Raw genomic sequence first — 14639 nt, forward strand, 5'->3', positions numbered from 1 at the left:
AGATACTATGTAGAAGCTTAAATATGAAATTTATACAATAAAAATACTTTTAGCATAGATCCATATTGGCCAACTACAACATAAAGTTAAAGATACAACTAGAAATAAGGGTAAATTTATAGCTATATCTCCACAGTTTTTATCATTATTGGCGTTCAAACCATTAAACACTTGGAAACCCTTAAAAAGCTAGTAGTTAGCTACACAAGCACCACTTTAAAGTAGAATAAAATTACTATCACAGAAATCTGATCCCTCTCCTCAGCTTCAATGCAACATAAGCCAGGTAATTCTTACGAGGTAAGTTTGAACCAGCTGCTGTGCTAAGCAACCGCGATGCTGGGACAGATGGACATAAGTTCAGAACTTCCCTTGAAGTGAGCCTAGCGAGCAAAGGATCCCAGTGGGCCTGACAACGCACAAGCTTTCAATTATGACCAACAAAAGAAAAATGTAAAGGAAATTTGCAGAGGAGTTTTCCTCAAGACTTGACAGTTGACAACCATTTTTTTTTTTTTTTCGAATGTATGATTATCTATATTAGCATTTCACACAACAGTTAAGGGTTGGCAAAACAATCAGGCGGATCGATTTTGGGTCTGGTGATCTCAAGTTCAGGTGACTTTTGGTTTTGGCCATGACCCAGAGTACTCGTCACAGTTCCTTTGCTGGTTGGATTAAGGGTGCATTCTCTATTTTGATTTTTGGCAAATTTATAGTGTTCATATTTAATGTAAAAGTTCAAAAAGCATAATCTAATAGATAAAACATAAATGATAGTAATACTAGTAATAATCTATATCTATACTTAGTATTTAAAAACTCTAACCATGATACACACATGTCTTCATCTTATGTTCACTTCTCCAATCCAATGTGTCAAGTGTTCACTATTCTAATTCAATGTGCCACATGTTCACTATTCCAATCAAATGTGCCACATGTTCAATATTATTCTCTTTTCAATTCATATATTCATTTATTTATATATATATTCATATTAGTATTAAAAGGATTAAGAATTAAAAGTTAAAAATAAATAATATTAATACTACATTTTTTTTGAAACCAATAATAATAACAATACATAATAATATTAATATTATTATTTTTTGATACTACATTTTTTTAAAAACCAATAATAATAATAATAATAATAATAATAATAATAATAATAATAATAATAATAATAATAATAATAATAATAATAATAATAATAATAATAATAATAATAATAATAATAATAATAATAATAATAATAATAATACTAGTAATAACTTAGTATTTAAAAACTCTAACCATGATACACACATGTCTTCATCCTATGTTCACTTCTCCAATCCAATGTGTCAAGTGTTCGTTATTCTAATTCAATGTGCCACATGTTCACTATTCCAATCAAATGTGCCACATGTTCAATATTATTCTCTTTTCAATTCATATATTCATTTATTTATATATATATATATTCATATTAGTATTAAAAGGATTAAGAATTAAAAGTTAAAAATAAATAATATTAATACTACATTTTTTTTAAAACCAATAATAATAACAATACATAATAATATTAATATTATTATTTTTTGATACTACATTTTTTTAAAAACCAATAATAATAATAATAATAATAATAATAATAATAATACTAGTAATAACAATACATAAAAATATTAATCTTGTCGCACTAAAGCACCTTCCATATTCCATATTACAATCAATAATAATATGACCTTCCAGGCTTCCACCTGTTCAAGTTAGAATCATTTCCCTTTTTTATTTTTAAAATTTTTTATTTTGGTTTGAGACACATAATCAATTAATCATCTTCTACCTTTATTACCTTTTTATTACACATTAATGATTTCTAATATGGAGTATCTGCAAACCCACAACTCTTCCTCTTCATAATCCCCTAGCTGCTGATCAATGTTCATCGGCAAATTGTACCCATAACTCTTCCTCTTCATCTCCCCTCTTCAATTCCCACAAATTAAATTTCTTAAATTATCATGTTTTCGGTTACAAATTTTGCCCACAATTATAATAATGGTAATGATGATTTTTGGGTATTTATTCACTCATCTCTCAATGCAATATTAACTCTCTACAACATAGTACCTCCATCATCAAATCTACATGCAGAAATACCTTCACATTTGGTGAGTTTCTATCATCTTGTGGTTCTTTTTTTAAAATAATTATTCTTATTATTCTGATTTTGTTGATTTGTTGAATTTATATATGAGAACCTGCAATTAACAAGATTTATAAATTGTTGTTTGATTTTGTAGAGAGCTAGATGCAAATTGAAGGTTGTTGCAAGAGGTAAATCTCGTTGGCTACTTTAATCTATTATTTGGTCTAAGCTTCAACATTTTTGGGGAATCAACATTGTGTAGTTGCATTAGCTTATCTGAATTTGGTTTGTTTTTCCTTCTCTGTATGTTACTTTCATAATCTATATTCCCAATAGATGTCGGTTTCGACATAATTTGATTGATAGTGAGTCATAATTAATACGATTCAGGTTATAGTTTATCATGAGTTGTCCAACAATGACCAACCAAAGTATCCTTTCAATCTAAGTGTATAGCTGCAAAATTACGGCTTAACACCCACAATTAGTTGATGTAATATAAGATTGAAAAAAGAAAAACCCCACAAATTAAAGGAAAGGGACTAATTATTGAATTGAAAACATATGAAAAAATTATTAGATGAAAGTCAAGAACAATAAAAGGATTACCTTGATGAAAGAGGGAGATTAGATCAAGGAATTGAAAGAGTTAGTCCATGATACTATGAATTCTCTTTTCAGAATCATTATATTATTGAACTTTTGAGATTATATTGCTTTTGCTATTTTTTTTTTCACTTTCTCCTCTGTGAAATAAGTATGTGATACTCTTATTAAGACATCTTCAATTTAGCAATATTGTACCCTACTCAGTAATTGTTGGTGTGTGATGCATAATCATGGAAATGGTATTTTTGAATTATTAAAGTTTCTTGGTTTAAAAAAGCCCCTTACTCATACCAATATTACTAATTCACAGGAAAGACGACAGCAACCCAGAAATAGAAGAGAGTCAACAGCAAAAATAGCAAAAAGAAAACAGAAATGCTGATGCTACACGACAAAGAATGACATCTCATTCTCATCTATCCCATGTAACCATAGTCACTTCAGACATATATTAAATAATAATTTGATCTACAATTTAATGTAATATAGAGTGTTAATTTTATTTCCCAATTTCAGCTAGATTATCTTACAGTAGAATTAATTTAAATCTAATTAGATTACCTACAAATGTGTTTTCATATGTAATAATCATGGACAAATTTTCCCTAAATTAGATGATGCACTCATCTTTTCTTCCCTAATAAACCAAAGGGTTTGTTAAAAATAGTTTTACATGTTCATGCTCAAGAGTGGATTACTTTCATAATAATTATTAAATCCATACCCCCAAAAAAACCAACTAATAACAAGCCCCGTACATTGTACGGGCCTAAAGACTAGTTAACATAAAGTTATCAACCACTTAAAGTGTATTATGTTGGGTTGAAACCGCTTATTAGGAAAACTAGCCATCCATCCCATAAGCTGCACACGGCACACCTAAAGACCACGAGGCTAAGAACTGGCAGCAACAAACAACATGTATTCAATGTTTAAGAACAATGGAGAATTTGCATAAGAAAAGTTGGAATAAGATTTCCTACAGTCACATGATGCAACAGATAAAATCTCACAAATTTATCAGTAGAAAGTTGTTTATTTGATTCCCAACATCATTTTACTTACAGATCGAAGATTGCAAAGTGCGATGCCAAAACTTGGAAACTGATGCAAAAATTTGTTGTCCAGACTTGGAGTATCTATTCCGAGAATGCATCACAAAATCAGGAAAATAAAATTGCACCTGCAATTATAATGCCCCGATATAAATTGCCTTATTGTCAAACTTAAACTATGACTTACCTGATAGCTTAAACAAGTTTGCCTTCCAAAGCTCACGACGTTCCCTGTTAACCCAATATTAGATGCAAAGCAAAGTTTTCTCAACAAACATTGTGAATGTGGGAAACAATTGTACATGAATAAAGCAAAAGGATAAAAAGAGAGATTAGAAAGAACAATGACACTCTTAACCTGTAACAATCTCGCAAGTCAAGGTCTGCAGATTGCAAGGAAAAACCAGCTTTCTTAAGCAGCACAGCAACATCCATCAGCACTTTCTCTGGAGGGATCTGAAAGAAAAAAGAGATGAGAACCATAAAATTGATATTGATGAATGATGATGGTTTACTAATTGATTGGAACGAACTCCCTCTAAACATACTCGCTTAACCATTGAGGTATGATATAAGCTTAAGGCATCACCAGCTCTTTCAAAAACATCAAACAGCACACGGGCATCCATAAGCATGGACTTGTACTGATGGTCAGAATCGACTTCAGAACCCAATCCATCAATTTCATTCGTAACGTGTTGTTGAATTGTCATCCCTATTTGACACAATCATAAAAGAAATTGTACATGACATATACGCAGCTAAACATACTGACAAAATGGCTAGAAAGTAAACATACCTGTCCAAGTTGGACGCATAACCTCCTCTCGAGCAACCAAAAGTAAAGCCGCCAACTGTTTCAATTTTCCATTATGAAGAAAGGTCCAAGCAATTTCATTGATTGACTCAGTATGGCAAGCTAGCAGCCTTGCAGAGTCCAAATTTTTTTTCTATGTTGAAGAAATAAACAGGACAATATTGGATACATCACAAGCCAGTATTCATCCAAACACACATACAGTCACAACATATGATAAGGAAACGAAATGTGTTGCAAGCTGGACACAATTCTCATATACTACCTCTGTTACATATTATTGCAACGATTAGACATTTTCCTCTCTAATTTATGTCAAATTGTTGCAAATAATATGTATTGAAGGTAATAAGTCATATTCATTTAGTAACAATAAGCTAATTATTTTCCAAACAGCAAAAACAAAAGACCAACCGATTCCCAGGAGCAAAGTAATATTATAAGTTTGAAGATAGAATCGCCTTCAGACCACGATTGTAGAGGCAAATCCCTTTCACAACTGCAGGAAGAGCACAAGAGATCAGAAACGCGTGATCATAAAATTGAAATTGGATGACTAAATTAGGAGGTTGGTACCTAAAATGATCAAGTAAAAGGTAAAGTGGAGTCCCATAATTTTGAAGAAAACCTACATCACGCTTAATGTTGCATTCCACAATAGCACCTCGCTCGAGCATTATGCTAATAACATCAGGGTCAGGGAAGAAACATGAAACTGTATGAATACTTCTAGCCCAGCCCTTGAGTTGAGGGAGTTGTTCGCACGCCTCCTCATTGACCATTGTAGTCAAACATTTTTTGGATGATCTTTTTGCACAAATAGACACCAAATATTCTCCTATAATTTCTGGATGCGCACGAAGAAACTCCACGAAACTTTCTTTGTCATCGCGGTCAAGTATGCATACCAATTCATCCAAAACCTTTTCATGATCCATCTCGATTGACATCTGGAAAGAGAATCAAAAGTAGTAGCAAATCAAGAATCAACAAAGCTATAAGATTTTTCCCTCCAAATCTATTTTTCGTCACCTAAATTCTTATACCAAAAGAAAAGAAAAGAAATTTGATATTCAACAGTGTCTATTTCACACCCATATTATAGTTATCTACACAGCCAAACTCTCGTGGATTTTTCAACAAACAAACACCTTATAAAATCAATAAAAAATATATTCAAATGCAGTAATTAGCATACGAAAATATAATAATTAGAGAAAAATGAATTGAATTTGAAGCATTTAATACTAACCCTAGGTTCATCTACAAGACAAGGTATTTGAAAGAGAAAATGAGAAAGAGTAAAGAAAAGAAAAAGATTTTACCTTTGATAACCCTAAGTTGTTGAATTTTAATTTTTTTTTCAATTTTTCTGAATATTTTTTTTTGGAGTTGTTTGGTTGATGGGTTGTTTTTTTGATGTGTTTATTGATCTGGTTTGTTGATAATTTTTGTGTGTTTTGGGTTGATTTTTTGTGGGTTTTTATGTTGTTGTTGCATCAGATTTGGTGAAATTTTGGTGATTGTAGTGTGTTTTAGATATTTGGGTTAGCATTGGATTTTATGTTGCTGAATTTAGTTCAAAGTTGACATCTTCTTGTTAATTGATCTGAATTTTGTTGTCGTTTTTAAAAAAGTTGTGTTATTTTGGAGATTTGCTTGGAGTAAAATGAAATTGAATTTATAAAACCCTAACCCCTTTCTTCCTTAAGCCCCCTCTTTCTTCTTGCTCCTTCCCGCAGTCCTCTTTCTCTCTCTTCTTCTCCAAACATGCCGAAATCCAAAAGAAATCGCGCAGGTATTCTCTTCCTCCTTTTCTCCTTAGCTTTACATTCGTATTTTTTCCTCTTTATTTTGTTCTTCTGTTAACTTTTAATATAATTTTCAATATATAAAGAATTTATATGTACTGCTATGCTGTGAAGAATTGAAGATACAGAATAATTATAGCTCACTCTTTCATCTGATATAATTTATGCAATTGTTAGTTCTACCAGTTGTAGTTATTTCATCTTTTTTTTCTATATTTTGTTTTCAAATTTTTATGGGATTTTTGGTGTTTTTAATCAGTGAATCGTATAATTGCTCAATATTTGATTTTGGGTATGTTAAATTTATTATCTTCAATTTTGAAGTGGTTCAGAGAGTGATTACAGAGAAAATGATGGGTTTTTGGTGAATTTGATTATGAAAATAAATTGAAAATGCAGTGACCTTGTAAAGACAAAAAAGAAGGGAAGAGAGCTTAAGGAGGTGATTTCTAACTCTATAAGGGAAGCAGCAGAGAAGTTCCTCTCTGTTTACGTCTTTGCTTTCGAGAACATGAGGAATGTTAAATTCAAACAGTTCAGAGATTCTATCAAGTCCTCTGGCAGGTGATTGTTATTGGCAACCGCCTTTTTTTTTCGTATGAGTACTTGTTATGCAATTTGATGTTATTTTATTTCGATGTTTGATGTATATAGGGGTGAAAGATTGAATTTTGATACATTTTATGTACTTTACTTAATGGTTGACTGGTCTTTTCAATGGTATTTAGGGGCGAAAGATTGAATTTTTGTTACATGTAATGTACTTTACTTATTGGCTGAGTAGTCTTTTCAATGGTTACGCTGTGTAATGATCACAGTTGAATGAGCATTGTAGTTTTTTAGTAGGGACTAATTGACATGGTTGTGGCCTTGTGGGATTGTTTGTATTACAACGTGTAGCTAGGTTTCTAAATTTTATTTCATCGAGAATCATATGAAGCAATATTACTTCTAATAGTCATGCATCTTGCTGGTTGTTCTATGTGTTGGTTATGACTTAGTGATCAATTTCTGCCATTCGCAATTTCAGATTCTTTCTTGGATCGAACAAAGTCATGCAGATTGCTTTAGGTCGTTCTGCTTCTGATGAGATTAAATCTGGTCTTCATAAAATTTCAAAGGTAATGATCTGCTTATTATATGTCAATTACATTTCTTGGTCAGCTTTTGATCTTGTTTCATTTCTTCTTTGTTTGCTTCCTGTTTTTGCATTTTTTGCGTGGAGAGACCGGTCTTTTCTTTACAGACATGTCATAGGAAGAGGTCAAAAAGTATGCATGAGAAATTGTTCTTAAGTTGTCTCTGTCATTGTTTACTACCTTCGCATTTCATGTATCTATTAGGGCAATGTTGAGGGGACAAGCTGATTTTCTTTCCCTTTTTTCGGGTGATAAAAGACTGTCTGAAGATGGAATTCTTGCTTCAATGTTTGCATTGTGTAGTAATTGAAAGTAGTACATGGCTTTCTAAAGTTATTGTGTCAATGCTCCTCTAAATGTTGCTATTTGTGGCTTCATTTGCAGAATATTTGAAGAGTTTGAAGTTTTTGATTTTGCAAGGACGGGATGTCTCACTACCGAGAAGGTTAGTTTTTATATTGTATAAAGTAACTGTTTCTCAGTCTTAAGATTATTCTGCCAGGACTGCCACATTGCTGGGTTATGTATATGCAAATGATATTATTTTCTTGTTTGGAGGGAAAAAGAATATTTTTGAGGCTAAAAAACTTCTGTGCATCATTCATCATTTATCCTTAAGCTTGGTGGTGTGCCTAAGCAGTGGAGTCTGTCCTCACTGGTCGAAACATTTACTTGCTAACAAGTACATATTTGGTACCTCTTGCTTTACTAATTATTGGTTATGCCTCCCTTGTAGCTCTCTTCAATGTTGATGGTGTCTTGAACTTAAGTTGATTCTTTAATTGCCTATTTTATATGCTCCAATTTCTTCTTGTTGATAAATGTTCACCAGAAACTTTCCTCATCAGTTCTTAATTTTCATTTTGTGTTTAAATTTTTTAATTATTTGTATGATTCTAAGATAGATGATTTTCATTATTTTGAGACATGAATGCAGCAAGCCAGCAACTTGCATTTTCTCATGGAGAATTTTATTAGACTTATTAGATCATACCCAAATTTAGGTTATTTGCCCATTCCCTGTCAGCTGTGGGAACTTAGCTACTTTTCTTCATATTCATACAATTTTTCCTTTATTGCAGATATAATAATTTGAATTGTACTGTATTTCTTGAGTCAGAACCTCAGTTTTTCACTGCACAACTACAACAATTATCGTTATTTGCGAGTATCACTTCTGAAAAAGTATTGTTGTGGAACTTCCAGTCGTAACAGATTTTGCTGTTAGCCATAGTATGTGCCTTGTCTCTTCCTTAATTAGCGCTAGAAATGAGATCCAGTTAAGATTACTCTGTGTCATGAGTAACCTATTAAAGGATCACTAAAATACAAAGTTAAGTGATACAAAATAGTTGCAAACACGATGCTTACATTGGTTTTCAACCATTAATCTGTATTATGAAAGTGTATAGAAAAATTAACTAGGGGGTTGCCAATCCTAATTTCTTGTAAGGCTATATCCCAGTCTATTTTAAATTTAAGTTTCAGTATGAAGCCTAAATCTGCCAGTTGTGAGTCAAGGTTTCTGTGTGATTTCTTGATGTCTAATATGATGTTTAAAAGCTACCTCATTTGCCTTTTCACATCTGTGCTAAGACATGTTCTAAGTTTCTAGAAAATTGATTTACACATGGATTGAGTTCTGTGTTTGTATACCACCGTGATATTTGTCACCTCAGATAATTACTCTTCATTCTGACCATCAATTATTTTCGTGTGTTACGACTGTGGCTCTAATTGTCCCCATTTAATCTTTTGGCTGTTTTATGTGCTTTATAAAAGTGAAGATTTGCTAACTAGAGATTGTATTGGATATTTGTATGCAGCTCTTGAAGCCTAAAAAGATAAGACTAGGAAATTGGGAAGCAGATCCTCTTTCAAAGGCCCAGTTATGGTATGCAGCAACTGATGCATTTGCTTCTTGGTACCTCCATGAGGTAAGTAAAGTCAATTTGTTTCTCTTGTATTGGCACTTGCAAATTAATCGTCTTAATATTCTGTGTTTCCCTTTGCATTAGGTCCGTCAGATTTACCAGAGAACCAGAAAGAGAACTAAATTCTGGAATTATAACTTATGACTGAGGACTGTTGGAAGTGAGCAGGTTGTCTGTTCAAACCTGAATCAAGATGCTCACCCAGGTCTTAGCTGAATTTACTCTCTCACTCTCTCTCTATATATATCAGTAGTATTTTACACAAGTGCAGTAATTTATTTGTCCCAGAAGGACTGGCCCCTGCAAGAACCAACGGTGAACCCACCCATCTCATAGGCAAACCGCAACCCAACTTTTAATTTTTGAAACCACTAACCCTATTTTGAAGCCAGGAGAGATGAAAAATCGAAATTTTAACTTCGAGGTTGGGAGGTTTGAGCTCCCACACAATTCCCATATTTATCAGCATTATCAGTATCATTTGACCTACAGTCTGAATCTTGTTACGAATGTATCAGTTAGTCATGAAATATCTGTAACAAACGAGCAATTAATATCATATCACCGGGGAGTGATCGCTCCCTCTGAAGGGATTGTAAAACACATCCCATGTTTGCATCAATAACTCACTTTGTTTTAATTCAATGTATGTGTAACAAAGCAACGACAAGTAACCTCTCAAGCGCAACAAACGCACCCTGTAATACCTACTTAGCCAATTCATCGATGGCAATTCCTTTATTTCCTCATTAACCAAATCAAACCCAACAATATGATTGTTTATAAAAGTGCAAAAGTATATATTATCATGGACTAAAAGTGTGTTCCCAAGCACAATCAATTGGAAATGCTTATCTAAATTACTGATTCTTCTCCAAGTCCTAGAACTCAAAGATAACACATGAAAATGAACATAGAAATCTCCAGGAGACGAAAACAAGCCGAAAATCATGTAATCATGTAATGGATCATAATATAACTCAACACCCTTAATGCATAGCCTTATCGTGACCTACAGGAATCATGATTTTACGAGAACTACGAGTAGCAGGATTCCAAACGAAAAAGAATTTAGGGTCTTTCCTCACATAAAAACACACCAAACCATGACAAGAACCCACTAATTCCATAAATCTAATCGGGTCATCTTCATCACACCCATTATCAAATACCAATTGAACAAATTCATTGACATTGCAATTATCTTCATTATAATCTAATAAGAAGAATTCTTTCTTCCATTCACGATTGTTTTCTGTAAGTATGAGGAATTTTGAATGAGAAGAGGAGAATTTGAGGTGGGATTTTTAAACAACAGCTAACGATTCGAGCATTCGTCGTAAGCTTCGTGTTGAGCATTCTTTTTACATTCATTGTAATGAAACTCAACCTTACAACCGGGATTATACCATCGTTGAATGTTTCGGCTGGATTGTTGGGTTTCTTCTTTGTTAAGACGTGGACAAAGTTGCTTGAGAAATCTGGTTATCTTAAACAACCTTTTACTCGTCAAGAGAATACTGTTATTCAGACTTGTGTTGTTGCATCCTCCGGTATCGCCTTTTCTGGTGAGTTCTTGAGTAATTCTGATTTTTATTGGTTTGATATTAATTAATTACGTTTGTTAACTTAATGGCTGATTGGTTTGATGCAATTTCTCAATTAGTCCTTAATTCTTTTTTAATTATGTATAAATTTCAATTCAAATGGTATCTAATAATTTAGTGATAATTATGTACAAAGATTGTTTTAGTAGAAATTCATCATTGATTGATGAGCGCGTTTTCTGTGTGATTGGGTACTTATTTTATTAATCGGTCGGACAGGGATTACTTATTCAAGAGTTAGGCTCCGTTCACTTCACCTTATTTTTGCTGAACAGAAACTATTTTTAGTGAACTAAAATTATTATTTTTGAAACAGAACTAAAAAGCTTAAATTATTTTTACTAAACTGAAATTATTTTTGCTGAACTGAAATTATTTTTGTTGAATCTCTATTATATTTCTTCTTTACATTTACTGATTTTTACTGAACTGAAATTATTTTTACTGAACAAAAATTATTTTTGTTGAACTGAGATTATTTTTACTGAATATTATATTTTTAAAGTGAAGTGAACAGACCTTAATCGATCAGAGATTAATTGATCAACCACATATAAAAATTTGTATTGGTCTTTAATTAGTCTCCTTTTGAATATTAATTTTTAATAATTTTTCAATATTTATGGAGGGAACATATAATAAGAAAAATTAAAATTAATATCAAGAAGGATTATTTATGTTTTGAAATAATGTTCATTTTTTGTGTGGTTTGCTGAGATAACTGATCCTATGATATGACGGGTCAACTCATCAAGAATACTCTTTGTAAAGACCAAAGAGAATGATTTTTGTAGTTAATTTCTTATATTAACGATTGAGAATGTATGAAGGGAAAATATTAGGGGCCATAAACCTCAAAATGTCCCCAAATATTGAACATTACACCTAAGTATGGTCAAATACATTTTGTTCAACATTGTACACCAAGAAATCAATTAATGCGTTCAAACAAGGATTGAAGGACATTTTCTATGAATTTAAAACATGAGTTGAAGATTAATCTACTTCATTTTGTATGGATTTTAATTTGTAACGTATGGACTATGGAGTGTTTGGGAGTCTTGTGTTTGTTGGAATTTTCCAAAATTGACTATTACACTCACATAACTACATAAGGACTTGGATTAAGTTTTGTTGTCATACCTTATTGTGCCATTAATGACACCGCGTGATTTAGGTGTTTCCATCATAAGAAGGATCATCGCGTACTCATTTTCCTCTTTTAAATGAGTATCAAATCTTTTTTTCAATTTAAGTATAGTAAATTTCTATTTAGAAATAATTTGATTTCGTACGGAATAAGCAATTCCATATGGAGTTTTTGGTTTTAGCCATGTACAGTGCACCATTTGTTGTATTTTCCAATTATTTACTCATGTTTGATTATGGGCATATATTTTCTTATTGCCAAAATAAGCAATTTGTTGGGGACTTTCAAACCTTGAGTTTAAAATTTTACGCATTAAAGTGTAATTAAAGTTTTTGTTTTTGTAAATTGGAAGTAAGTTTTTCAATTACTTTCATCTAAACCGGGTTTGCTTTGATATAACTCATTAACACCCTAAAATACAAGAGTTAAGCTTATCTTACAGCTTTTGCTCTCTTAAAAGAATATTGAAATTACCAAAAAAAAAAAAAACAAAAACGTGTACCAAAATTATTCTTTCTAATTGGATTTCAGTATTTCACAGTTCACAGTTGTTTTCCATTGTATAATGATACGCCAATAAATTTGAGATGGTATGCAACTATGTCATCAGTCAATTAAAGAGATTTTTAATATACCAAACCAAACCACAAAAAAAAATAAAAAAAAATAAAAAAAAAATAAAAATTAAAAAATTAAAAAAAAAATTAAAAAAAAATAAAATAAATAAATAACTAAAGTAGATTATTAAATAGTTTTAGTAGGAAAAATGTGGAATGAATTCAATATGCAAATAAACAATAATTGATTTCATTTTGTTTTTATTTTTTTGTTAAGAGGCTATAGCCAAGCTGAATATATTGAACTAGAAGTAGCAACAAATGTGAAATCGGCCAGCAAGTATGGAATCCAAATCTTCTATGACATGATTTATTTCACTTATGTAATCATGTATTATTACACTTTGGATAATTACGACGGAACATAATAATTATATCAACCAATAAACCAATTAGAAAAATAAAGTAACACACTGGACGTGCACACGAACATGGCTCTAAATTATGTAGCCTCACAAAGTCAGTGTAGAATTATTATGTAACACTTCCAAACAACGTATATTAGCGTCTCACTTTGACAATAATAGTGTAACGATCTATAATGTTACTCTTATAGTCTTATTGACCTATAGTTTTGGGATGAACTCTTACTTGATATGATGAGCTCTAAATTGTGCCGCTTACTTCTCTTCGTAAGGGCTTATTGTATTTTTGTCTTCCCCTTTCCTCTCCCCCTCAAAGAGGTGAGCTAAGTGGGACTAAGAGAACCTTAGTGTTGCCCACGTAGCTCATCTCCTTCGTTTTCCCTTGTCTCTCCTGCTCAAGCTGAACGTGCCAGGCCGCCCCCTCAGGCGTCCCTGAGGTGGTGCCCTGTTTTACTTTGAGCAGGTGAGATGAGGTTTTAGGGAGGGATGCTTTAATTTGTCGTCTGGCGCTATTTTGCTGGTTGGATCCTTTATGTACTTGGTCAGTTCAGCTTCTATCCACTTGGTAAACTAGTCTACCGCCACTATGAGGTACTTTCTGCCCGCTGACCCAGTGGTGAATGGTCCCAATAAGTCCATTCCCCACTGAGCAAACGGGATCGGGCTGATGATTGGGGTTAGATCATTTGATGGTTGGTTTATGACTGGGAAGTACTTTTGGCATTTGTTGCATTTTTTCACATATGCCAGCACGTCTTGAGCTAGAGTTGGCCAATATGCACCCCTTCTTAGAACTTCCACCCCTAATGCTTTTCCACCAATGTGGTTGGCGCATATTCCTGAGTGGGCTTCTTCCATAATGCTTTCTTGCTCCCACTATGGGATACACCTTAGCAGTGGCTTTGAGAAGCCCTTCTTGTTGAGCTCTCCATTCATCACCACGTACCAATGGACGTCTTTCTTCACTTTCTTCGCTTGTACTTCATTGTCAGGCAGTGTAGGCGTCGTTCGAAGTGCGCCTACGCTAAAAGCATGTTGTGAATATGCTTGGCACTCATAGGAAGTGGGAATTGACATTACGATTAGGGACAACGATTAGGGACAAATAAAGTAGGGAGCCGCCAACAAGTTTTTAAGGAACTTGTAAACCGTCCACGGATCATAAAAAGGCAACCACGATAAGGGACAACGATAGGCAACAACGATTGACCCGTGAAGGTTACACCCCATTCATAATCCATGAGATTACTAACTCCATATGGTTCGGAACCACGAAAGGAGGATCGGGGATGATGGTACGAAGTGAGTCATGGAGTCACATACGCCCGTATTGGCCTCTACTCGATTCTTATAGTGAAAAGTGATTCCTGCGATCTCAAAGGCATACAAACAAAA

The 14639-nt window shown here is 32.9% G+C and overlaps 1 protein-coding gene and 1 pseudogene across 1 annotated transcript; one reads left to right on the forward strand and one right to left on the reverse strand.

Moving 5' to 3' along the window:
• Positions 1-29: 29 nt before the first annotated feature.
• Positions 30-5883, reverse strand: LOC145635873 (meiotic drive suppressor JIEYAO-like). The gene is made up of 8 exons (XM_081687244.1): positions 5198-5883; positions 5036-5120; positions 4604-4754; positions 4353-4519; positions 4163-4260; positions 3992-4035; positions 3815-3888; positions 30-409 (listed from the first exon to the last, which is right to left on the reverse strand). The coding sequence occupies exons 1-8, from the start codon at positions 5569-5571 to the stop codon at positions 239-241; spliced, it is 1164 nt and encodes a 387-aa protein (XP_081543370.1). The 5' UTR covers positions 5572-5883; the 3' UTR covers positions 30-238.
• A 155-nt stretch (positions 5884-6038) lies between these two features.
• LOC145634623 (uncharacterized) lies at positions 6039-10130 on the forward strand (annotated as a pseudogene).
• Positions 10131-14639: the final 4509 nt, after the last annotated feature.

The sequence above is a fragment of the Chenopodium album genome, chromosome 6, assembly GCF_948465745.1.
Source record: "Chenopodium album chromosome 6, dcCheAlbu1.1, whole genome shotgun sequence".
Classification (NCBI taxonomy): Eukaryota; Viridiplantae; Streptophyta; class Magnoliopsida; order Caryophyllales; family Amaranthaceae; genus Chenopodium; species Chenopodium album.

What these genes read in the sequence shown, in the direction of transcription:
- LOC145635873 (XM_081687244.1), bottom strand. Translation starts at nt 5,571, where the DNA reads ATGTCAATCGAGATGGATCATGAAAAGGTTTTGGATGAATTGGTATGC. An exon ending in ATACCTCAATGGTTAAGCGA is followed by an intron (nt 4,261 to 4,352) that starts GTATGTTTAGAG and finishes TTTTTCTTTCAG; the next exon opens with ATCCCTCCAGAGAAAGTGCT. An exon ending in GACTTGCGAGATTGTTACAG is followed by an intron (nt 4,036 to 4,162) that starts GTTAAGAGTGTC and finishes TTGGGTTAACAG; the next exon opens with GGAACGTCGTGAGCTTTGGA.